The sequence below is a fragment of the Struthio camelus genome, chromosome 6, assembly GCF_040807025.1.
Source record: "Struthio camelus isolate bStrCam1 chromosome 6, bStrCam1.hap1, whole genome shotgun sequence".
In the NCBI taxonomy this organism is placed as follows: Eukaryota; Metazoa; Chordata; class Aves; order Struthioniformes; family Struthionidae; genus Struthio; species Struthio camelus.
In genome coordinates, this window is record NC_090947.1 from 27,244,359 (window position 1) to 27,268,962 (window position 24,604).

Here is a 24,604-nt window from a genome sequence, read left to right on the forward strand (position 1 = left end):
TCTATGTTCATATTCTTTACACTAGTAATCAGTGAACGAATGAGAACAATTGCTTATAATTGTGCAATTATAAAGTGTCCTCCAGGAACATTTAAGGAAGCATAGAATGAACTGCAAGCTAAAATGTATAGGAGGAGTCCAAACATCTCCTGAGTGACACAAACGCAGTGGCCAAAGTGGAAGAGACGTTCTCTGCGGACCAAACGGAGCAGCACTAGTTTGAGGACTGCTCTTTTTTTCATGGAGAACTGCTGAATTTAAGAAAGAAAAAAAGCCACAATACAGGTGAAAGGAAAATCAGAGATTTAGTTTGGAGGATTCCCAGAGAGAATGAGCTAGTGGCTTCTAATCATAGGTTTTCAACAGAGACCTATAATAGTGACTCTGAATAGGTATTTTATAATCAGTGATAAAACAGCATTTATTTCTTGTATTCTAGTCTAGAATATAAGTAATTTGGTATCTTGTTACCAATATTTGAAACAGCACAGCTGGAAAAGATTGTTTATCCTCCCCTTTTAGTTCTGGTTGTCATGAAGATTGTGTTCTTATTATTGAATATAGTCCTACGATTATTTTTATACTGTTAAGACTGTGTTCTTAAACAATAGCTTCTCATTTTGTGTGTAATACCTAGTTCTTAGTAGAGTATGCACTTCTGTAGAAACCATTATTTCTTTAGAATCTTCCTTTTCTGAGAAAAAGTTGACTAAAATTTTCATATATGCTGTGCTTTGCATGTTTTCGCATTTCTCCTGACCTGTCCTACTCTTTCTCACTTAGCAAGACATAGTTTTTTCTTTTTGCCTTTTTTTGTTCTTTTTTGTGAGCTGCATACTTAATTTGGAATATTTAAACAATAATAAAAACAATTAATGAGGAGATTATTTATCTCTAAAGTATCTTCCCTTGTAATGAAGTTTATTTTATTCCAGCAGTTGCTATCATAAATGCTTTTCTTGTTTTCAGTTCTTGATAGATGATTTTAATGCTGAAATTAAAAATCTGTTTCTATATGATCCTTAGCTTCCCATACCTCATTATTAACCCTTTCTGGGAAATACTTATCTCTCAAAGTTCAGCCCTCCACATTGTTTCCTTAGCTTGTATAGGGCATTTCAAAGTATTTTTACATTGTTGCGGCTCAGCCTCCTGCCTACTCTGCTTTGTATCTTTTCACATATGACTGGTTTCAGTGAGGTGATGGATACTCAAGCAAACGAGCACCGTGTGGAAAGCTGATCAGTCTTTCAAGTCCTGCCAAAATGGGGAAATAAAGTGCCCACAACCACTCCTCCCCTAATGGGTCTTCTGGAGGCCCCAGAGTGGCGCGCCTCGCTTGTCCTGGCAAGAGAGAAGGTATATGGGAAAATTCAGGACATTCAAAGTAGAGTGTTAGGGCTTTGCAACAAAAGTTGCCCTTTTAAAGCCGAACTGCCGGGTGGAGAGACCATCTGTCCCGCAGAGACACAGAGCGCCCTGAGGGCAGCTGACTGCACCGGTCAAACTTTGAGAGAAATAAGGGAAATCATGGATTTGATTTAGAACAGGAATGGTAAAGCAGCAATGTCAATGTGTAGAACTGTTTGTAAAGTAATGGCTTAGTTTTACCCGTCTACTATTTGTTGAGATTGACAAACCTTACTTGAAAGATTCTTGAGGACTTCCAGTTCTGTTGAGCTTTTCAGAGAAATTTTATTTCTGTGCTTACCCGGCCTGTGTGCAAAGCTAAATTTCTCAACAGCACACAAAACAAAGAACATGTAAGCACAGCGCTGTAGCTACAAAAAGCACCAGATCTGCTTATCAAGTTTTCGTTATTTCTGAATGAGCGACTCTGGGTAATTTAAAGAAGCTATGAACGTAATTTATACAGACAATTAACATAGATTTTGTTAGACCCTATGGTCACCTGTTTCCCTCAGGAGCAAAATGAATTACGCATTTATAACCGTAACCAAGACACCTGCCTACCTGCAAGTCTATTCAGACCTGTTATAACACAGTTAATATTAATGTCCTTGAAAATATGATTTAAACTATCACATCTGTATACGTTTCACAGATTAGGTATTTCAATTTTGGAATTGCTAGCAAAGAAGACTGAGACTCTTATTTGCAAACAAGGCATGCTTCTTTCATCTCAGAAAATATGAATGGGAACTAGCTATCAAAATCTTGAATTGATATATCACTATGCCTCTATATACTGAAAACCCCCAGTATTAAGTAGGGCCTTATCAACTTAAACACAGGAGTTTACACAGAAATCACTTCCCCTGTGTTCTGGAGTTTAAAAAAAAAAAAAAAAAAAGCTTTTTCTTATAAGCATGGAATTATTCCGGTCAGAAGAGACCTCGGGAGTTCTCTAGCCCAACTTCCAGCTAAGAGCTCAAATTGGGTTGCTCAGGGCTTTGTCTGGGCCTGAAGATGTCCATGGACACAGACTGCATAGCCTGACTGTCCTGATGTCCAGCTGGAACCTCTTTTGTTTCAATTCATGTCCACTGTCTCTTTTCCTCCAACCATGGACTGCTATAAAGAGCCTGGCTCTGTCTCCTTGATAACCTCCCTGTAGGTTTTGGAAGGCAGCTATTTCCCAATTTGAGACAAAAATGGAGAAAGATTATTTTAGCCATATGAAAATGAACAGAAAGTTTCAATAGGTAGATTAGCACTTATGACAGGACATCAAGGTTTTTCTTCCTAGAAAATATTGTAGTGTGTCTTCCTTAAACAAAAGTGAATAAGCAGATATCTCATCTAGGGAAGGTGTGAGCACAGTGATGGTGATCTGTGTTTGCAGGACTGTATGTGATGTTGTGTATTTTTGTAATATGTTATAAAACGGAGTAGTGGTAACTGAGGGAAACACGTTACGCTGAATCCAGCACAGGGTAGTCTGTGACAGAATTGGAGAAAGCTGTGGGACAGTGTGAAGGCAGGGCAGAGAGTGAAGGCAGCATTTTGAATGCTGCTTTGCAATATTCTTGAGTTCCTGGTATGACAGTGACTTAGAATAGACCCAATCAAGCACATAGCGTTTACATCCCTTCAGTCTGTAATAGGGGGGATGGGACAGGAAAAGGAGAAGGAAGGAAGCAAGCAAGCGATGACTGACATTTTCTAAAAACCTTTTCCTGGGGAGGGGGAAGCATAGTCATTCTACGCATCTCCAATCGACAAACCCTCTTGTAGATGTAGCATATTTAAGCTTTGTCACTCCTTTGTTGACCAGAATGCAGTACAGAAAATATTGTTCATATTTTTCATTTGGGAACACAAATTTTAAGACCAGGAATAGCCTTTCCCTGCTTTGAGACAATATGACTACACTGAATCTTGTTGTGTCGTCTGAGACTATGGGTCCATCATAAGTAATACTGGTGCACAAGTCACCTACTGTAGTACAAATCTCATCTAGGGAAGGCGTGAGCACGGTTACATTTCTATCAAATTAAGCCACAGGTACATGAACATATTAAACCCATATAATCTGATGCTGCTGCCAAAACGAGCAGTCATATCAATTTCTTGCCCCTGCCTACTTTTGCGCCTGTGCAGCCTCCTCCATGCTAGCACAAGCAGTAGCACAGCCACATGCTGAACCAAACAAAGGAAATGATCTGGAAGAAAGCTAATTTGATCAGAGAAAAAAAAAATAGTTTTACCCAGAATCAATTGCCTTACCATTGCCTTTTTCCACAGCAATGCAAACTGATGTTGTCATAAAGTGTGCATGAATCTACTGACTTAAACAGACCAGGGAATATGAATTTATCCTAGCTTTATGCTTCTCTGCTAACTTTATGCTAGCTGTGGGAATATAAATGATCCGTGATCCAGCATGAAGTTAAGAGCGGTACAGAGTACCGACACCTGATCTGGCATTAAGTCTGCCAGTACAAACTTATTCTGTCAAACGTTTTTCAATGACAGTGATCAGCACTTTGTATCATGTGGCTGCAGTGCTCTTGATCCAATACTAGCAGCCCTTAAACTTGTTTTATCGAATTATGGCCTAACTGAAGGAGTTCCATTTCAGGGCTTGAAAGAAGGAAAGGAAAAAAGAAGGACAGTTACACAGAACACGGTTCTGCCGAGTGGCAGCGCTTCCTTACTAATGAGTGTACTCAAATGGCCTCTGATCTGCAATGGCAATATATTAGGCTATCAAAATATTTGCTGATCATTTATAATTGAGAGCAACTGAAGATTATGAGGAGTTTGTAAATACTGGCTTTGTCAGAGCAGTTGCTGAATGCTGCTCAGCCTTTCGGTATTGAACTACCTGGCAAGTCCTTGTTTCTTCCCAGCTGTTTCCCATTGTCATTTTGTGTGTGTGAGGTTAGGGCCACATTATGAGAAGAATGAGGAAGAAAAAACCAAAAGATGCTTGATGATGCATGTCAATACCAGAAGGTCTCTTGCACTGTCACCAATCAGAGGCTCCGTAGACTTGACAGTAGTATAATTGTGTGCTGCTGAAAAGCTAGATTACTGGTATCGCAGAGGATTTACTGTAAACAATGCAGGGTAATAGGGAGTGAATTTGGAAGACCTCTTCTGAAAGCTTGCCTCTTTCTGTCTCCCGCCCTCGTTGCCTAATAGCTGATTGCCTAGGCCCCAAGCTTTGTGAAGAAAATTAGAATTTTCCTCTGCTTCCAAAGTGCTGGTTTGGAGCATTAACGAAGGCCTCGAATGGATGATTCCCCCTGATGATTCAGGACTGCATTTCCATCTCCAGTAAAGAAAAACCAAGGGTTAAAAGCTATCATTTCTAGCGCGTTCATAGCAGCCAGTCCAGCAGCCCCCCCCCCCACCCTTGCTTAGGGGGCAAAACGAGCCCGAGTTCTCCCTGCGGGAGCCAAACCCGCGGCGGGGCGAAGCGCTCCGAACCGCATCCCACCGCCAGGAAAACTCGCACTCGCTCTTGGCAAAACTCTCAGGCGCTTGGGAGGGGGAAAAACGGCTCGGCCCCTTTCCCCGGACTGCCCCGCGAGCGCCTGCGGGAGGTGCTCCCCCGCGGAGAGGGCTCCGCGGGGGCGCGGCGGAATGCGCGGCACGCGGCGGGGTCGGGCGCAACTTGCGCCCGACCCCGCCGCGTGCCGCGCATTCCGCCGCGCCTCCCAGGCGCAACCATTGCGCGCCGCGGGGGCGCCCGCCGCCCCCCCGCGCCGCGGCCCCGCGCAGCGCCGCGGCCCCGCGCAGCGCCGCCGCCGCCGCCCGCGCAGCCCGGGGGCGGGGGCGGGCGCCGTGCCCGCTCCGCGCTCCCCGCCGCGGCTCGGCGCTCGCTCGCTCGCTGGCTGGCTGGTTCGCTCCCTCCTCCTGGGCGGTGGTTGAGGCCGCCGGGAGGTGGGATCGGCCGGGGAAGCCGCCGCCGCCGCCGGTCAATGAGCGCCCTTTGATGGCCGGCTGGGCGACTCCGGCGGGTTAGGGTCGGCGGTGCGGAGCGGAGCGGCGCGGAGCGGCGCGGGGGTCGGGGTGTCGCGTCGCGGGGCGGCGGCGGGGAGCGCCGCAGCCGGCGGGGAGGCACGGAGGCGGCGAGCGCCCTGCAGCCCCGCCGCGCCGCAGCCCGGCGGCCGCCGAAGTTGCTCCCCATCCCGAGGGGGAGCCGGGGATCAGGCGGGGCGATGATCTTCCCCAGCAGCAACAGCAGCGCCGCGGGCAGCAGCCGGACCCCGTATAGGAAGCAGGTAAGAGCCGCAGGGTTTTGCCGTGTCGTCCCCCCCCCCCCTTCTTTTTCTTTCTTCTTCTTCTTTTTTTTTTTTAAGAGGTTGGGGGAGGAGTGGGGAGAGGGGTGGCGACTTGCGGGAGTTGTAACTCGCAGTCCGCCGAGGATCAGCTGGTCGCTTCTCAAGGGCCGGGGTTTACAAAAAGCAACTCTTTTCCCCAAGCCTCGCGGTAAAAGCTGCGCGGTGACCTTGCCGAGGACCCCGGCGAGAGGCGGGCGGGCCCGGGCGGCCTCCGCCGAGTGACCTTAGCGGCCGGGCGGCACATTGCGTGCGGCCGCCCAGGGCCCGGCGGCTGCCGGCTCTGCTGAGCTCGGCAACAAGTTAAAAAAGCCCTGCTGTTGCAACACGGGCTGCAAAGCGAAACTTCAGGCTGGGTGTTTTTCGCTTCGCGTGAAATGACAAAAAGGACCAAGGCGCGTCCTTTTCCTCAAGCAGCCCTCCAAAAATCCTCCGCCGCAGCTGAGCTTCAGGCTTTCCCCTTCTCTCCCCCTTGAAATACCCAAGGGAAATCCTGTGACGTTTTATGGGCAGACAGATCCCTTTGATAAGCTTGAAGCACTCGCATCTATGGAACTGTGCTGAAAGAGGTATTTTTTTTCTTTGTTTAACCACTGAAAATAAAATAGTGGAACTAGTTCGGCTGCAGCCTGGTTGGGCCACTGTCCCTTCGGCTGCACTTCTTTCCCCGAAAGCATTGGCATTAGCGTTGAAATATTTGCTGTGAAACAGGTTATTTTTCATTGAATCTTTGCTTTAAAGAAGCCTTACTTTTTAAGTTCAACAGAAAATGTTCTCTGTGTTTGTGTAGAAAAGGGTAAATGGAGTAGAGGTCACTGACAAGATCCTCAGTTGGCAGAGCGCCAATAATACTCCGGTAGCTTTTTTTTTTTTTTTTCTCCCTGCCAGGTGAAGCAAAATCCTTCGGTATCTGCTGTTCTTAGGAGCTGACACAAATAATGTGATGTATTCTGTTAACGATACCGGAGGAACTGTCTTTTTTTGCTTGGGGTCAGAATTCATTACGGGCAGAATTTGCAGCTCTTACCTCACTAACATGCATAGGGACTTTAGTAAAGGGTTTCATAGAAATAATGATTAAATGGGCTTCACGGTTTTGAACTCTTGGTGTGTTGTTCTGACCGGTTATGATTTGTGTTACTGACCTGTGCCGCAGTGAAAGTTGGACGGTTATGTTTTCTTTAAGTTTAAGCTCTGGCTTAAAAAAGTTGGTATTTCCTCTCTCCTCCCCCATTTTATAGAAGCATCTTTTTGATAAAAATCACTTGTATGTTATCTCAGTAACACTCTGCAGATGCTGCCTAGCAGTGTACGGAGTTATCTTTCTAATCTTGTACTTGAAGCGCTCAAGTCCATGCACAATAAAACATGCTTATTGTGTGTGCCGGTTTTGGTTTGTTTTTAATGAATGCCCCGGCTACACCCACGCAGCTGATCTTGTCTAGTGCCTCTGCATACTTTGTACATGAAGCCAATTTCTTAGACACTGTTTTCTGCCTCTACCTGGCAGGCCCATTAGGGCAGGCACCTTGGGGCCTGGCGCGGCGGGCGGCCGGGCGGGCGCTCGCGGGGAGCCCGGGGCGAGGCCTCTTGCTGGCGGGGCCGCGCCGCGCTGCCTGCGGATGTGTGTTAGCCTGCTGGTCTGGAGCACGCTGATAAGATGCTCTTCTTTTCACAGTGCACTCCTTAGATTCAAAGAGCTAAGAGGGCTGACTGAATCAGAAAAACAAACAGACCCCATCCCTCCCCCCCCCCTTTTTTTTTTCAATAGGCAGAGAAAGAAATGAATGTGGGGGCATTATGTGGTCTTAAGACCCTGGGTACCAAAGGTTTCTTTTGTTAGTATGTAGCCATTCTCCACTCAAACACTTCCTACATAAGGAGCGGGGGCTTGGGCCTTTCTCCACTTAAGTCCATGGAAAACTATTAACTTCATTCATGTGGACTAAGGTCATTTAAAGATTGACTTTCTGATCTCCCTTTCACTCAGACCTCACCTGCAGGGGTGAACTGGTGTCAAAAAATACTGAAGAGCGTTATGAGCCTAATTTTTCAACTCTTGTTGGTAATTAAAAACAGCCCAGATTAAGTCTCTACATGTTCTGTGTAACTCATTAATTTACAGTTGTATTTTATTCTATGTCTGTAAAAGGAGACACTAAATTTCCTATACTAACAGCACCTACTATGTGAACTAGAGAAAAAATTTAAATAACTTAAAAATGAAAGTAAAATGTCTTGAACAGTTTGTGTATCTCTTTATCTGTACTGTAACATGCATGATATCAGAATGGCATAAGAGCATTTAATTTTTAATGCTTTTCTGTTATGTTTTTAGAGTCTATAGAAGGTTCAAGTAGCCTAGTCCTAGATAATATGGTGAAAAGATGTGTGAGTTGTTGGTAAAAGGCAAAAATATACTTTCCTGACTTATTTTACAAGGACTGTAATGTAACATGAAATTATGGCTTCATTTAAAACATTGACAAAACTCAAGTTAGCTACAGTAGGTTCATAGTTTTACCCATACTTTTCGCTTCCCCAAAGAAGTGTATTTTATTTTATAAAAGAATCTGTGCTTATGTGTTGTGCTTAGTGGCTGTTATATCTATTTTGGCGTGTAACTCGGGCACGTAGGAGCCAGTCGTCGCCCTCAGTTTCAGGTCAGATTCGATTGGGTGGTGCCTAGTCTTTTCCTCTGTTTTAGAGTACTTGTAAGAATACTAAGATATGGTCTCCGAAGCTGTATTTTCAATAGGGTTTCCTGCATTATGAGCAGGCCAGCACATAAAAAAAAAAATACTCCCACCGGGTTTGTGTTAAAGTTAGATGTTGCTGAAATGAGTAGTGACTCATCTGCTAATTTTCTTGAAGTGCGGATTCAAGGCCAGTTAAAGCATAAAGACCATACAGTGTCTGCACTAATAATCTGTCCAAATAGCCGTGACCGTGTGTCATATCCGAGAAAGGTAGGCGTAGTCTAAAACTCGAGTAACGTTGTTGGTAAAAATTTATGCAAAGAATGCACATGTGTGCATCGGGAATGCTACAGAAACAAGCATGACATGCAATGTCCTGCTTTAATACAAGCTTTTGAAGCTCTCAGTCTGTGTGTGCTGGGAACCTGATGAGTCTCTGTCCCTCCTCCCACTTTCGTTATTGTCATGTAAATGAGGAGGAGCTCCTCCGAAGTAAATATTTCTACCGCACTGTAAAATTATCGTAAATGGAAAATTAGGCTTTCTCCAGCCATCTGCTCCTTGAGTCTGCAGCGCTGGTGCAGATATTTGATTAGGGATTTTAAAGCACTCTGTGCAGTGAGATTTCGCCTGTCTCGGATTTCTCGGGGAGGAAGGCAGGCCGCGGAGCGAGCAGCGGCCTCGCCGGGGATGGAGGGCAGCGCCGCGTCCCTCCGGCCGGGGCTGCGCGGCCCCAGCCGCTCTGCACGAAGCCCAGCGTCTCTGCGCCTTTTAGCAGCTTTGCCCAGGAACCTGGGTCTCGTTACATGTTGATGAGTGTAGTGTTTACCTCGCCAGTGTAAGTAGATTTACATAGTTTGCTGCTTTCAAGCAGATTAACTGGGCGTAGCTGCACGTGAGGAATTTAACACTGATTCGGTGTTTGGCCTGTTTAAGGACTGACATACAAAGCTGCTGATTTAATCTTTTCATGCAGCTCTGTTAACATCAACTGCTGTGTCACAGACTGGGTTTTGTTAAAGGTCGAAGATTGAGGTGGGTTTCTAGAGATGGTTAAAGGAAGAAAACCTCCGCCAGTCTTACGCTAAAAACGTGGACGAGATTTCACTTGGGAGACTTTCTGCAGGTTTAACGTACAAAGAAGCTACACCTGCAATCCTACTTATTATTCCACAGTGTTACAGTTCACCCTGTGGGTGGTGTCTATGTGCGTGTGAGAAGTAACCTCATTAAACCCATAAGGTCTTGGCATGGTCATAATTCAAAACATGCAACTCCACTGAAGGTCTGAGAGCAGACTGATTCTGCGTTATGCCGTTTGTGCCTATACAGAGCGCTAGAGAGGGGACTGAGGAGCTGAAGGAGTGAACACAGAGATATGTTCATTCGGTTACCTAAATAATTGGGATTACTTTAGTTTGGATTTCTTTCAGAACTGCAAGAGTTGAGCCATCTTGTATCATCACCTTGCACTGACCTGGTCTATTTCTCTTTAATTTGTATACAATGTTAATCAGTGTCTCTGGGTTTAACAGGACTCAGCTCTTATATTAAACATCAGCTATTTCAAATTTTTAAGTGCGTTTATAAGATTGTTTGTAAAGTACTGCTTTATTCTCAAGGGAGCAAAAGTGCTCCGTCAGAGGGTTTCTATACTTACAATACAGACTTGAATGAAAGAAATGAAAGGAAGCACCTTATCTTGTCAGACATAGTGTTATAGATTGCAAAGAGTGATATGATTGTCGTACTGTATTTAACAATTTAAAATTTTTGTTTAGTATTTCTAACAGGGTAAACAGTATTTTTTTTAGCTAGTTGGAAGTTTTATTGTTTAAAGTATCTTTGTCATGAAGCTTCACATGGAAGAGAAAATAGGATTCTGTCTTGAACATCTGCTGTTTTGTTTTGGGTTCTTTTCTTCTGAAACTTCCAACTGTTAAAAAAAAAATTGCTTGAGTTAACACATTTCAGAAGGGTTAGATCCTTTAAACCAGGATTACTGGGGGGAGGAGAGGGGAAGGAAGGGAGGGGAGAAAACCTTTTCCCAGGAGCTTGACATGGCTGCTAAAACATCAGCACACTATTGCAAACAAGTAGGTTAAAAAAATAGTAATTTGACTTGTGTTTTCCTCCTGGTAGCTAGCAAGAAAATATGACTGTTTCTGTTTGCCTTTTTTTTGCATCTCCAAAGTCTTCATTAAAATTGATCTTTGCTTGTTTTATGAGAGAAGCTATAACAAAAGTGGTGCATGGAGAATAGGAACTTTCTAACTGGCTTTTCCTCACAACTCTGTTTCTGGCTTCTAATGAATGTTTTTCTCTATTTTTACATTAGATTATTTATAAAACAGCTTACTTAGTGGAGAATGTTATGGTTTATAAGGTTGTAGGCCTAATGAAAAGGTGACATGGGGGTATTTTGATCTTGGATTAAGTATGTTGGTCAAAAGATTTCTAGAAAGCCAACAGAACCACATTTAAATGCGTTCAAAAACTTTGTTGAAGTAGTTGTAACTTATTTTGCATACGTTTCAGAATTGCAGTGTACTGTGGTAATTATAACAGCCCTGCAGAAGCCACTGTATTTGCAGCTTCCTGATGCAACAGGAAAGGGAAGGGATGAGTTACAAACAGAGGGGAGAAATGAGTTGGGGAGAGCCATATGTTAGATAAGCACAAACCTTCTAACCCGGCAGCTTAAAACACACACCCGCACCCCTCACAAATATCATGTTGTAAGGGCTGGTTACTGTGATTTGCACCAGTTTAGCTCTATTTTTCTCGAAAGACTGCAGTAAAACCACTGTAGCTGCCTATATTGACACACAAAATAATTTTAAACTTCAGTTAAAGTAATTGACTATTGGTAAGGGATTACTTTAAGCAGATTCAAGATATATCAGGTTTTGGTCAGTTTGAGTTAGTTTGTTTAAGGCAGTTTAAATTTATTAACCTTCATTACGGTTTCTGTAAAGTGATTTAACAGTACAACCTTATACCAATTTTAAAGACTAACCCATGCAGTAAGATGCAGTGGTTAAAATGATCTAGCAGATGTTTTGGAATATGATAAGCTCTTTAGGACAGAAATATAGTTACGACGCTTGAAAAATTTCTTTTCTTCTGGATGGACAGTGTAGTATGATGGTACTTCAGCTCTGTGGTCCACTGTAAAATAACAGCTAATAATTACAAATACATACAGATCTATAATATTAACAAAAATACTTTCTTGTTCACATGTCCTCATAAAAGCAGTGTTGTTCACTTAACCATAATAGTGTAGGAAATCACTGGTCTGTGTCTTATTTGTTTAAAGTATTCTGCTTTAGAAAAATGATGTGTCAAATAGAGTGGGTGTTTTGGTTTTACTTGTTAGAACTATAGAACTTCTGTGAATTTGCAGTGGAAACAAATAACGCATTGTTCTATGGAGCCCAGTTTGGGCTTAATCTTCTTTAGCTGAAGAATAGCAGAAATAACAGTGCCAGGTGAGCATCGAACCTAAAGTCTAGCCTGACATTTACCTGTTTGTGAAATGAAATGTTTATTTACGATGACTAAATATACATAACTTTTTGTCCTTGATTCCATTTCTTGATAGTGTCTCTTATTGGCAATGGTACTTTCACACCTTATTCTAAATGGAGTTTTTCTGTCTCCTCATTTGGATGAGAAGGGGATTTATTTCTTCCTTTACCTTCTATTGTTTTCCTTCTTTTGTATCTGAATCTCCTCTACCGTATGGTGCCTTGCTTCAAGAAAGTGGAAACATGACTCCTTAGGTTAACTGCAGCTCATATATTCTGTCATCTGGGTGCTACGGCATAACAATGTTAGAATTCAGCCCTTTAAGATATCCAAGATACTTAGGTGGCACTTAAATTTTAGTGTGCTTGAGCTCTAAACTCCAGAGTTTGGATATGAGTTTAGGTGGCTGTTAAAGGGAGCTTTTCTGGTGGTGGTTAGTCACTGCAGGACACTTCTTCCTTGAAGCTTGAGGTGTTACCAGCTCCCAGCAAGGCTGCAGTGGCTTAGTGGAGGAGTATCCAGTTATCCTTGAAACTCTGAAGCAATGTGCTTATACGCTTGACTCCTCCTAGGTGATTCAAAATCCTGTTTTAAGGTTTGTCCAGCCCATGGGAACAATATCAGTTTGTGCTTGCCAGCTGGTTTGAAATCATTCAGAACACCAGATGAGTTAGGGTAAAATCAAATACAAATCTCAGAATAAAAAATGACAAAAGTTCTTAAAACTGGGGAACTGAAAGAGAGAGAGAGAGAGAGGGGAGAAAAAAAAACAATACTGGAAAGTTTCTTTTACCTTGTGTATAGTCGTGTGGCAGATAACTTCGAGCCTTCTCGCTGAGCATCTGGTTATTGAGCAACCCAGTTTCCTCAGGTTGCATTCAGTGAAAAGAGAATCCGCATTTAAGGCTCCATATTTCCTTTTATACTTCAACTCTCACCCATATAATAGATTTGGAGTTTTGCTGTTGTTGCTTTGTTTTGAAGACTTAGTGAAGCATTATCTGCCAGATTATAGGTTGTCATTTTCTGCTTTGGAAGTACTAACGTCTCTCGGGCACTGCCAGGTGTAATATTGCCTGCCCGCGTTTTGGAGGGCTCTTTAGCTAAGCACTAAAGAGGCGGTTGGTGTGTTGCAAAAGAGATTGTGCTTTCGTGCTGTGATGGATGGATTTCAAGTCTGAGTGGTGTTTTTCTTTCTCTTCCACCTATACGCATAATTTGCTAATAAAACTTTCTACAGTTGTGTAACAGAGATTATTTCTCCTGGCTATTGTTGGAGAGGGGGAGACCGTGTTATTCCAGCTGCTCAGGTGACTGGTGGCTGTGTTGTGGGGGCAGAGGGACTTGGTGATTGCCTGTAGCCTGTCTTAGAGGGTGGCCACAGCAACATATCTCGAAGCTGGTACATCTAAATTGCTATGTACGTGTTCTTGTTGTTCTAATGTAGTTTAGGTATTGGCTTAATTTAAAACCTATTAAAAAGTCATCTTTAAAGTACATAGCGTGAAAGTAACTTAAAGCAGAAAAGTTGGGTTGACTTAGCCCATTGCAGCTGCGCCATGGGAGAGGAGGGATGGAGCCCGTAGGTCGTGCGACGGCGTCGCGTGGTTGGAAACGTGCCTCTCATGAGCCCGGGAAAGCAGCGCACGCTCCCAAGAAACCTGTGTGCTGGCAGAGCTGGGCAAACAGCTCCATGGACTTCTGTCCAGAATAAAAGCAACCACCAGTAGGATGAGGTCCTTTGAAGTGTTTAGTGGTGTCTATGCCTGAGGAGTTCAAGCAGAGTTCTGAAAGTATGGGGCTGAATTTTGAGGGCCTTGCTTATGCCAGGGAGTATTTACATACCCAGTGGTGCCACTGACTGTGGTGAGACTACTGGTCTGAATAAGTGCTTATTGAGACAGAGAATCAGAAGACCTTTGAATTTGCCTCATGAGAAACCTGAGATGAATAGTTGGTGTATCCCAGGGTTGGTATTAGACTGACATTCAACAGAATCAGATGGTATTTTAATTGCTTTAATATTATTCCATCCAATGTACTTGCTTACGTGATCCTCGTTACAGTAGTGCTTGCACTTATTTAAAAATACTTCTGTATAATTTGGAAAAAACATTCAAGTTAGGTATTTAATACAACTGCTTAGCTACTAACCTCTGAAACAGTGATAATTTGGGGGACCTTTTTTCAGAATTCTAGGAGGTGCAGTTCTGGATGCTATTTATGAGAAAGGCTTAGCCAAAACTAGAGTTTTTTAAAAAAGCTTCTCTGCAGTGTCTAGCTTGAGAAGATAAACAATAACTATTACTTTAGTGTCTTAGAACAACATCTCTGATATATATGGCTATACCTAAATATTCCAGAATTGGAGATAATTTTTGAAAGGAGGAAAATAGCAGTATCCTGTGCTACTGCAGAGCTATAGAGTATATTTAAAAGCTTGAGCAATTTTTATGATGAAGAATACCAAAATGTAATTCACAGTGTAGCATTTCTGCCGGTTAAAAGTGCTAGTGAAATTCAGGGTGTATTGTGGCCCTGAGAGAAGAATGTGTTATTTTTTCAGTTGTCTGAGATGCCTTAGGAGCTGCTTCCTTTGGGTGTTACAATATTCCACAGTCCTTCAGAGGTTAATGCAAGATGGAAATGGTTAAGGAAGTCGTTCATTGTTTCAGTGTTAGGTTGATATTTTTATTGCTATAGTGACAAAATCAGGGTAACTCTTGAACCAGACTTTGCCAATAAACATGCTGCACTTAGATCTGTTGGGTGCTGAGTGGTGTGGTCTTGGGGGAGTCACTAAGAGCTGAAGAGTGGCTCAGTCATTATTAAAGGCACCTTGGCTTTTCATGTACCCATTCTTTTTGTATTCTGATCAGATGTTGGGAATTTCCTGCTCTGAAGCCCCCAGCCATGTTGTGCTGTCAGTTTTAATGTTTCACTTGCAACTTTCTCATAGTTGCTTTGATACTATTAATATGTGGTTTTATATTCCAGTGTATAAGATGATTGAACAAAATATAATATCTTTAATCCTGTGTTCTCCTTTACTCATCTGTGCTCTTGACCTTTTTTGAAAGATGTTTCTTTGGGATGACACTTCTCAGGTAAAATCCTCCCAAGATCACTAAATCCTTGGAGCTGGTTTCCCTTTTCCACCTTCTTCCTCCCCTCAATCTTAGGGTGATTTTAAAAATGCCAGGTCAGACAAGCCTATAAAGTTTGTCCAAGGACAGTGCAGAAATTAAGAGGGTAACACTAAGAAGTTCAAATTTCAATGTCCCATTAAAGATTTTTTTCAGATAATCTTAGGTAAACTGTTTAGGTTTGTGTCTTTAAAGGTATTGGCCATAGTAGTTTCCTACTTCCTACAGGTTCTGTGTGGGAACACACTAAAATGCTGAAGTGGGTCAGAAATTGCAGCAATTAGGGCTGTTTAAGTATCTGAAATAAAGTACATGGCGCACGCACGCACACACATATGTTAAACCTGTTCTCCAGAGCTCAGGATACAGCAGATTATTCAGAATGATAGAACTTCATGTTCAAATTCTGCCTGTCATTTGCTGTGTGAGTAGTTTCTTTGCAGTCTGTGGGAATGTTCACAGGAATACTATGATTGCTGTGTCCAGATTAATAACAATAGCTGAGTTCATTTTTGCAAGAAACTAGACTGGTAAAACTGTTGTCCAGATCACTAGTTCTGGAAAGGAGTAAATGTTTTTCTATTAGCAATAATCTTATTTCTTTCTAAGCAGAAGTGTAGTGTGCAGAAGATGCAGAGTTCAACTGTTAAAATATTACTTGGTTCAGGAATAACTCCATTAAGTTTCATGGCCAAGATTTTGCAGAGTTTTTATCTAGATAGTTGCAATTGTTCTGTGGCCTTATCTCTCCTGCTAAATTAACTCCTCCTTTTTTCCTCCTTTGGGCAGTCTCTCATCCCAGTATTCTCTTGTCTCATTTTTATTTTGAAATCCAATTAAATTTCATATACTTAAATATTTAGTTTATTCTCTTAAGAAATGCAGCACAGTCCTTTAATTTCAGTTTACTGTGACTGCTGTAGTAACCTATTTGTATTGTATAATCTTGTAAGTCATTATTGGTTTGTTATAGATGTTAAACAGTTGCACAGATTGATATGGTATAAAAATAGGATTGCTGCTACCAAAAATAGATATGAATATTCTCGTTAAAAATATAATTTCTTGAAATTGAGGTTTGCCCACAATATAGGGCAAACCTGAAAACAGTTGCTCAGGACTATAATTGTGTAATAACTAGAGGCAAGTGATTAATCTTAAAATGTTAGCTGTTTTACTCAAAGAGAATCTCTGGGCAGATTCCCTTTAACTGCAATGTTTTGAAGTCAATTATCAATTCAGAGTATATTTATCAAACGTATTTTCTTATATCTGTAATTTCCTGACCTGTTCAGGGGTAAGATTCCTCAGCGGAATTCTTGTACCAAGGACAAGAATACCAACAATAAAGCTACAGATAGGTCACGCTCCATGCCCAAACGGAGTGGTTTATTTTTGACTCATGTTTAACATCAAAGCATTCAGCCTCCCTTGCCAGAGCACCAGGCATGGCCCAAGTGAAGTGTCCTTACGCCATCCGTGAGCGGACGCTGTCACGCAGGCGCTGGAATTGTGTGCACCGGCTGTGCTCACGCGTGGCTGCTCGTGCCTGTGGGGTAGTGGTGCCTGCTGTAAGCACTGCTTATAGCACTGCTGTGATTTTTGGCTATAAACATGTATTTGTCTCAGTTAGGCTTCCCTCTACGCTGCTGGGGGTAGATGATGATCTTGGCCATCAAATTCCTCATGTATTTAAAGTGTTGTGTAGTATGTCTAGAAGCCTTTCTAGATGTTATTTAATTCTTTTTTTTTTTTTTTTTCATTTCAGAGTTAACAATGATCTGTAGTGGCTGTGAAAATGATTCATTATGCAGTTAGACATTCACCTTGACAGCTATTTGGAATATTGCTTCCTTTAGCTGTTAAGATGCACCAAAGAATGGCATCCTGCATTTTCTCAGCATACTGTTGCTAATCATTTGGAATTTAACTTCACAACTAAGTTTCTTGATGTAAAAAGAGTCAGTAATGGTCATGCACTGTGAAGGCACCAGCATTTTAATTTTAAGACAAGTCATACTGAGTGGCTTGAATTTCAAACAACTAGACAATATTTTTAACCACTTAACACTTTTATCTTGAAGAATTAACAATAGCTGCATGAGTTATCATTGAATTTTGCAAAAACAAAAATTAAGTTTATCTCTTGGTCCAAATCAACAAGGATGTTTCAAATTAGAAGGCAAAATGCAAAGAAAAATTGAAAAGTACCTTGAAAGTGTGTGTTAGAATTATGTTCTGCTTGTGTTATTCCAATATAATTTCCAGATTTCAAGAAGAACCAAAAACGATGAATAAAACAGGTGTGAGTACACAAGGTTTTTTTGGGAGTGTGTGTACAAGGATTTCGGAGAAGATTGTCATTTGTAAACAGAAAATACAATATCTTCAGCAGTTGTTATGATATCGGATCTAAGAAGTGGGGAGCATCTACAAAAACCAGTGTCATGTAAAGAATGAGAAAAGACTGAGTCGGATTTGTTTCGGATAAGGTTGTAACTAAAATCTGACCCTAAAACTGGAGCAGCGTTGCTGCGCGTGGTGTGTACGCAGGATTACGTCGATGTGTTAGTGGGCACGTTTGTGCTCACTGCTTGTTCTCTTGCTTTTGAGCCTTAGTGACAGACACATGTACCAGATGTATTTGCTGCAGTTATCTTAGCTCGTGTGTGTAAATCTGAAGTCTTTTTCATTCCTGAGTGTTTGACTGCCTAATGCCGCAGTTCCCTTATTGCTCTCGTTAGCCAGCAAGGGTGGTAAAAGAGACCGGCTGAACTTCCTTTTTTTAATTCCCTGCTGAAGTGGAGGAGGCTCCACTTTACCTGTGAGCCCTGAGCGAAGGAACGGCTGTGAGGGCAAGGCTGCTCCTTTTGGCCATAGCGCCAGCCTACGCTATTCTTTGAACTGCCTACCGCCCGAGTTTGTGCTTCCCTTAACCTGCCGTCAGTCAGGTCTCTCCTGAGCTCCTGTCCGTGTAACTTCCCTGCCTTCTCCAATGCGTGTGGCTCTGGGGCAATCCAGATCTCGGACCTGATCCAGGCAAAAACCACAGGACTAGCCCTTGCCTCCGTTGCGCTTCGGTGTTTCTTCTGAGCCAAACTGGGGAAAGTTCGGCTCTAAAGCCGAGCCGGCAGCAGGGCCAGCAGTCAGCTTTGTTCTTTATTTGATTCTGTACAGAAAAACAGCTTTGCAGAGGATCTGACCACCAATATTAAAGCTTTTTGACTACTTTATACCACCTTTTTCCTTTTCCCTAACTGCAAATCCTACATCTCCTGAAAAGTTCAGTTTCTACTTCATAACTTTTATCAAGAGCTGACTTTTCTTGTTAAAACACTTTATCAATAAAATTTGAAAGACTTCAGCTTTCTCTACTGCTTTTAAGTGGCCAGATGCCATGTTCAGGCTGTAGCATGTCAATACTGACAAACCGTTCTTAAGGCACAGCCAGAGATCTACTGGGGAGCTCCGCCAAAGTTACTTCTGCAGTACAATTCTTACTCTAGTTTTCACAGACAAATCTTTGGTTTTAATCTTTTCTACGTTTACAGGTTGACAATGTCACGCTACCCGAGGAATTCTGGTTTTCTTTTTAAATAAGAAAAGCAACGTACTATTTATAAAATCAGGCTTGTGTGCTGGATTTTGTTTTGCTGATTTTTAGCAAGCTTCTTGCTGTGTTTCCTCAACTCCCCAGATCTGTTGCGTTCACAGGATTGTGGTAAATTGCCTTAATGAATGAAAGAACTCTCTCATCTGTGTACTCTCGCTCACCAACATTTAAGGAAACATTATAATGTTTTTAAATAACTTTTTGAGCAAAGGATTGGATTCACTGACTATTTGGCCAGATTCCCTAATACTTTGTTGCTGAATGTGTCCTATTTGTTATGGCTTAAAACTCAGAGGAGCTAAAAACCCTCAGTCTCTTCTAAATTGCTGCTCAGCAACTTTTATGCTCTGAGCAGACTTCCGGAGCCATCTTCTCTGGGCCATGAAGATAGCCATGCTGCCCGTGAGCTAGCTTTCATTAAGTAACAGTAGAACTACTTTAACTTGAAAGCTGTTGATTTGATAGGATTTGGGACAAGTTACTTTTTTCTATGATATGAATCACTACTCCAGGAATTAGAGCACTCCATGTAGATGTAAGTAAAATTTAGTCAGAGAAGTACTTGTTAGTGGAAGTGTGCAAGCAGAGAAGGGGCAGATGTGATCAGCACTGCCCTTCATTATGAGTTCAGCCCTTTAAAGTTTGTGGAGAACAGAGTACATGAGGAGCAGGCAAATGTCACTGATGCTTGAAGATATACTGTTAATGTAAAAATACATGGAGATTTTTTGAAGGAACGTTTAAAGTACAATCACATCTCAGTTATTGTAGTTTGTCCTGGCTGCAGATTTGGTGTGCCATGCGTTCGGAGACTCCAAAGTTGATTTTGATAGGACCTGCTGAAATGTAGCTCAGGCATAGTTCTGCTAAAGGAAGGCACCCTCCTGTCCACGGCCAGCTGCTCTTCATATATATGTACAGCTATCTTCTCAAGGTATGGTACTACCAGACCCTGCAGGGCTTGAGCTGGTTATACAGCTTCTAGACTCTGTCTCTTTGCATAGTGCTCTTGGGTAGAGAGGTACCCTAATTTAGACTGGATCTAGCCAGGTTAGTTTCTAGCTCTAGCTGAATGTTGCACATGTGGGCCTGGAAGAGCAATACTTGTGTATCTGGGCACTGCGATCTTCATTACTTCAAGTTGCAGGAGGGCTTATCTCAGGTGCATCACCAGACCTGTGTGTTAGTGTGGCGCTGTGCTTTAGCGAATAGGTTCTCTGGCAACCTGCAGTGCTGGGGAGAACATTGCATTCGCTATATGATTTTGCAAGAAACAGCCTGGATCTGTTGAGACTGATGCTGAACAAACACTGACAAGCCTACCTTGATCCAGATTGAGTGTGATTAAATGTCTGTACTACACTCTGCACCATGTTCTAGAATATCCTAGTCCCCATTTCCTCATTTGATAATGGAAAATACTGTGATCGCTCTATTAAGTTTCCTGGTAATGAGACAAGGGTATGTATGTTACAGTAACATCTCAAACTGTCCTAAAAGAAACAAAGTAAATGCTCCTTTTCTGCTCTCACACATGGAAATTGTCTAGCTGCAGAGGGAAAAAGGTGTCAGAGGGCATAATCACTATGTCTGGTGAGGTGCATAAGGCATACTGACTGAAAATGTGTGAACGTGTTCCCCGGCTACAGTTGCAGGTTAGAAATTTGGAGGCAAAAAATTAAGACTTCCATGTCTTTTCCAGACAAAACTGTCCATGTGTTAATACATTTTCCTTTACACTCTTCTTAGCACTTAGTTTCAAGAAAGCAGGTCATAATTTTTTGGAAGAAGAGCAGGTAGAAAGCGTGTGGCACTGTCCTAATGATCAGTGTTCAATCAACCTCTAGTTTAATCATTTAGGTAGACAGAACACAAATCTCAAAGAGCAAAGATATTATTGCAGTATGTGTGTACACATGTGTGTGCACACGCACAGAGACACACACCCACACACACCCCCTTTTCAAGGCAGAAGGGGCATCATCATGATGATAACGCAGAGAAACATAGTCTTTGTTGCTTGTTGTGCTATGTTTTCTGCTCTGAATGTTTCCTGATCAGCCCTCAACTGTCTTATGTTGTCTGTAACACATCTCCAAAGCTGTCCTTCAGCAGTGTTTTCTGTAGCAATAGCAGCCAACAGATAAACATTGTTTGATATGTCTGAACTGTTCATGCAAAAGATGAGCTGTTCTTGTTTCTCAGGAATTACGTAGTTATTCTCTTGTTAGTCTAAGCTGATTTAAGATCTGTTGAATGGTGCCTGTGCTCAGGTAAATCTCCATGTGCTACCTAGGAGAAAGGTGTATAAATTGTTCTGGTCATGACAGATCATTCTTGCTTTCTTCTGAGCATCAGGGGAGGATCCTGTGTATGAATGTGCATATAAATATCAAGTGTCTGTACAAAATGGGCGTTTTATGCCACTAGAATAAGCTGTAGTGAGCACAGGGCCAAAAAGGTTGGAGGTGGTGGGCTTTATTATAGCTTTATTTTTAACAGTGCAAGACTGTCTGAGAAATGTCCAAGGCTTCCAGATATCCAGTGGTCCCAAAATTTAGAGAGAGTGGTCCTTGACAGTAAGGATTTCATGTCTCCCTGCACAGTTTTCTCCCAGCTCTTAATTTAAACCAGTTTCACATTGTCTGAGCAAAACTATGTTGAATCATACTTAACAAAGCATTGCAGTATTCATCGTCTTTCATGAGACTATGACTAACATCTTGTCCCTCGTGGAGTTTTCAGCATAGACGTAACTGCCCTGATATATGAGTTGAGTTAATGAAAATCTTTGGGTAGTACTAATTTGATGTCACACCTCTGCTGTGGGCAAAGCTGCCAGGCATCCGCATGAGGTTTGCATGGGGGGCTGCAGCACTAGCGTTGAGAATGTGACACGATACAAAAGAGAGAAATGCTTTAAAAGCATTGAAGTCCAACACCAATTCTTTTCTAATGAGATTGGAGCATCTAGGTTATATTTTCAGAAGTCAAGCAGAATCTTTAATTGCTTACAGAACTTTGGGAATTTCATTTACAGCTTTGTACGCGCTACAGACAGTCTAGTTAAAATGCAAGGAAAATTAGCACAAATAGTGTGGTGTGAAAACCAAAGTTTGTTCATTGGTACTCAATAGAGAAGCCCTATGTTCCAAGTTTTGCCAACATTATGCTCTTGTCTTTTCTGGTCTGTCAGTTTTATACAATGTTGAAATTTATAAATACTCTTGGACAGATTTTCAGCTTGTGTAAATGAATGCAGAACCAGTGGTAAAAGTGGAACTAAACAGATGTATATAAATACAGACAATTGACAACTGCTTACATAATGAATCTGATTTTTTTTAAGTTGTTGCTAATCTCACTCTTAGTCTAGCAAGTGCTATCTTGCAAATTTAGTAATACTTGGCTGCTTCTGTTGAGTAAGTTTCTTTTTTCTTTTTCCACGGGAAATAAATCACTTTTTGGGAGGTAGAGATCACTTTTTTGCCATAGAGCACTGCAAGTTCAGTGTCTGGCTATACACCAGTGCAGCGACATGGTCCAGGCTATGGTCTTTTTGAATGTCAAAATAGCGACCATTGCAAGTTATAGCAGAGTTAAACTCTTACCACTATTTCTGCTGATATTCAGTTGATAGTCACCTCAACCTGTGCAGAAAGAATTGTAAAAGTATCACTTCCCTTTTAAATGATTACAAAAGATACAAGGCAGTGGAGTATGAAGTCCTGACGTAATATTTAATCTACACCGTTAGTGCAGTCAGATTGGTTTAGAAATCAGTATTAGACAAGGTCAAGATTTATGGAAAAGAGTAGTATCGTAGGATACTACTTATCACAGGGTAATTCGGGTTGGGATTCAGGTGGGACCTCGGGACCTCTAGCCCCACATCCTGCTCAAAGCGAGGTCAGAGCAGGTTGTTCAGGGCTTTATCCAGTCTAGTCTTAAAAACATCCAAGGATGGAAAGGGCACAACTTCTCTGGGCAAACCCTTCCAGTGCTCAGCTGTCCTCATGGCAAAATTTTTTTCCTTGTTTGCAGTCTGAACCTTTCTTGCTTCAGTCTATACCCAATGTCATTTATGAGATGAACTAATACAGTTTTGGGAAAAAAGCAACAAGGTTTTAGGCACGCAAGGCCTACTGCATGCCTGGGAATTAGATTTCTCTTTAAATGACTTTTTTTTTTTTTACTCAGTTATATTCTTTAGCTGCCATCACAGCTACAAGATATTTCTAATTTACATTAGAAATTCAAGTTCTTGAATTCAGCTTTTAAAACTGTTGATTACTTATGAAAGAATCCCAGCATATTAAAGAAGTTTTTGGGAAGGTCATGAGAAGAAAGATAAAAATGCAAAAAGTTAATGTGTGTGTCCACTGGTTATCTTTGAGTGTATTGCAGACCTAGTCTAGCTTATAGTAATGTCTGTCTGGGAGCTTGCTCTGTGGAAGATACCGTCAATATTTGTACCTGTTATATTAGATTGGTGGGGCAGCACTGCAACATTTGGAGAATAGAGAGATAAAATATATAGTATATCATTACACAGAATGGACTGAAGTTGATGTTAAATTGGAAGGCTTGAGCTTCTTCTTCCATGTGATTGTTGTGTCAGTGATTGGTTGTGCCCTTTGAGATGTTCTTAGTTTTCCCATCTCCTAAAAGCTTTGTTTGTTTTTTACAGGGGAAAAAAAAGGAATTTACTGGCATAAAAGTTACATTCAAAAAAGATTTTGTGTGTTTTGGGAAAAGGAAACTCTTCTTTTTTTGAGTATTTATTTTTCTCCTAAATCCTTATTAAAATGTTAGAAAAGCTAACAATCAACTTCGAAATGTAGAGAAAATCTTTCATAGTCTTTTTACTTTCCTACTTTCTGTAATTGCTTTGTGTTGAAGTTAGGTATGTGTTACGTTTTATGTTGTACATTAATATCACCAGGACTGTTCTTAATTATCTCTACTACAAAATTAATTTTACCATTTCAGTATGTGCTCTTCCAGTAGTTGTACCTAAGACTTGATTTAATACCTTACCAGTAATGTGCATGTCCTCTCCCAGTGTATTGGTTATACTTAGTTGTAGCTGCTTCATTTTATCATATTGCAGAATATAAGAATCACAAGGGCGCTTGCTGAATTTTAAAGTGACTAATTTAAAAACAACTCTTAGCTCAGGATGATCTGTGCAACTCAGTTCCATGGCAAATGTTATAAAGGGCTGTGGAAATACTTGCAACAGAGTAACTAGGAAGTGCAGTGACGCTCAGATGACGCTTTTCTGTTGTTCAACACTTCATGTAGTCATTCGTTCCCATGGAAAGTGGTAGAAGATGCTACCTACCATTCTTAAGCAGTTTTAAGTAGTACTTGGCAGCCTTTTTGCCTGTGTGCATAACAAGCTGCCAGGCAAGGCAACTGGACCATCTCAGTGCCGATGTTAAAACAAACTTTGTGTTGTACTTGTGCGTTGTATCTACGCTGCCTTGTTCTTTGGTGATTTTTCTGAGATAGATGGGTGCGGAGGCACAAAAATGGATTAGGCAATTAGAAAAGGAAAAACATTTGCAAATTGAGTGGACAGGATAAAAGATCTAAACTGGTCTGTGCTTTAAAGCGTACATTGTATACCTCTAAAAAACATTTTCATGGATTGGTGGTCATCAGGGTTCAGTCTTGATGAAAAAGTGTTACAGAACTGGCTCCCCCCCCCCCCCCCCCCCGACATGCCACCTTTTCTTCTGCTGGATATGCTGGCTGCAATGAAACAGGCATAGTCTGTTAGATGAAGATTAATATTTAGGAAAGTACAAAGAAGGGCCAGAGCCAGCTGCCTGTACAATCCCATGTATGTTT

The 24,604-nt window shown here is 41.7% G+C and overlaps 1 protein-coding gene across 7 annotated transcripts in view; it reads left to right on the forward strand.

The window, feature by feature from the left end:
* The window catches only part of RBMS1 (RNA binding motif single stranded interacting protein 1), a 153,615-nt gene that overhangs the window by 49,876 nt on the left and 79,135 nt on the right, over window positions 1-24,604 (forward strand). For 2 of the 7 annotated variants that reach the window (XM_068948796.1, XM_068948797.1), the window contains exon 1: window positions 5,501-5,696. The exons of 2 other annotated variants lie outside the window; for them this stretch is intronic. In XM_068948796.1, coding sequence (XP_068804897.1) covers window positions 5,634-5,696 — 63 coding nt within the window. In that variant the 5' untranslated portion in view covers window positions 5,501-5,633. Of the gene's footprint in view, window positions 1-5,500; window positions 5,697-5,802; window positions 6,323-9,267; window positions 9,291-24,604 lie in introns of those variants that run through there. 3 more of the 7 variants (XM_009676133.2, XM_009676136.2, XM_068948798.1) reach the window with 3 other exon arrangements.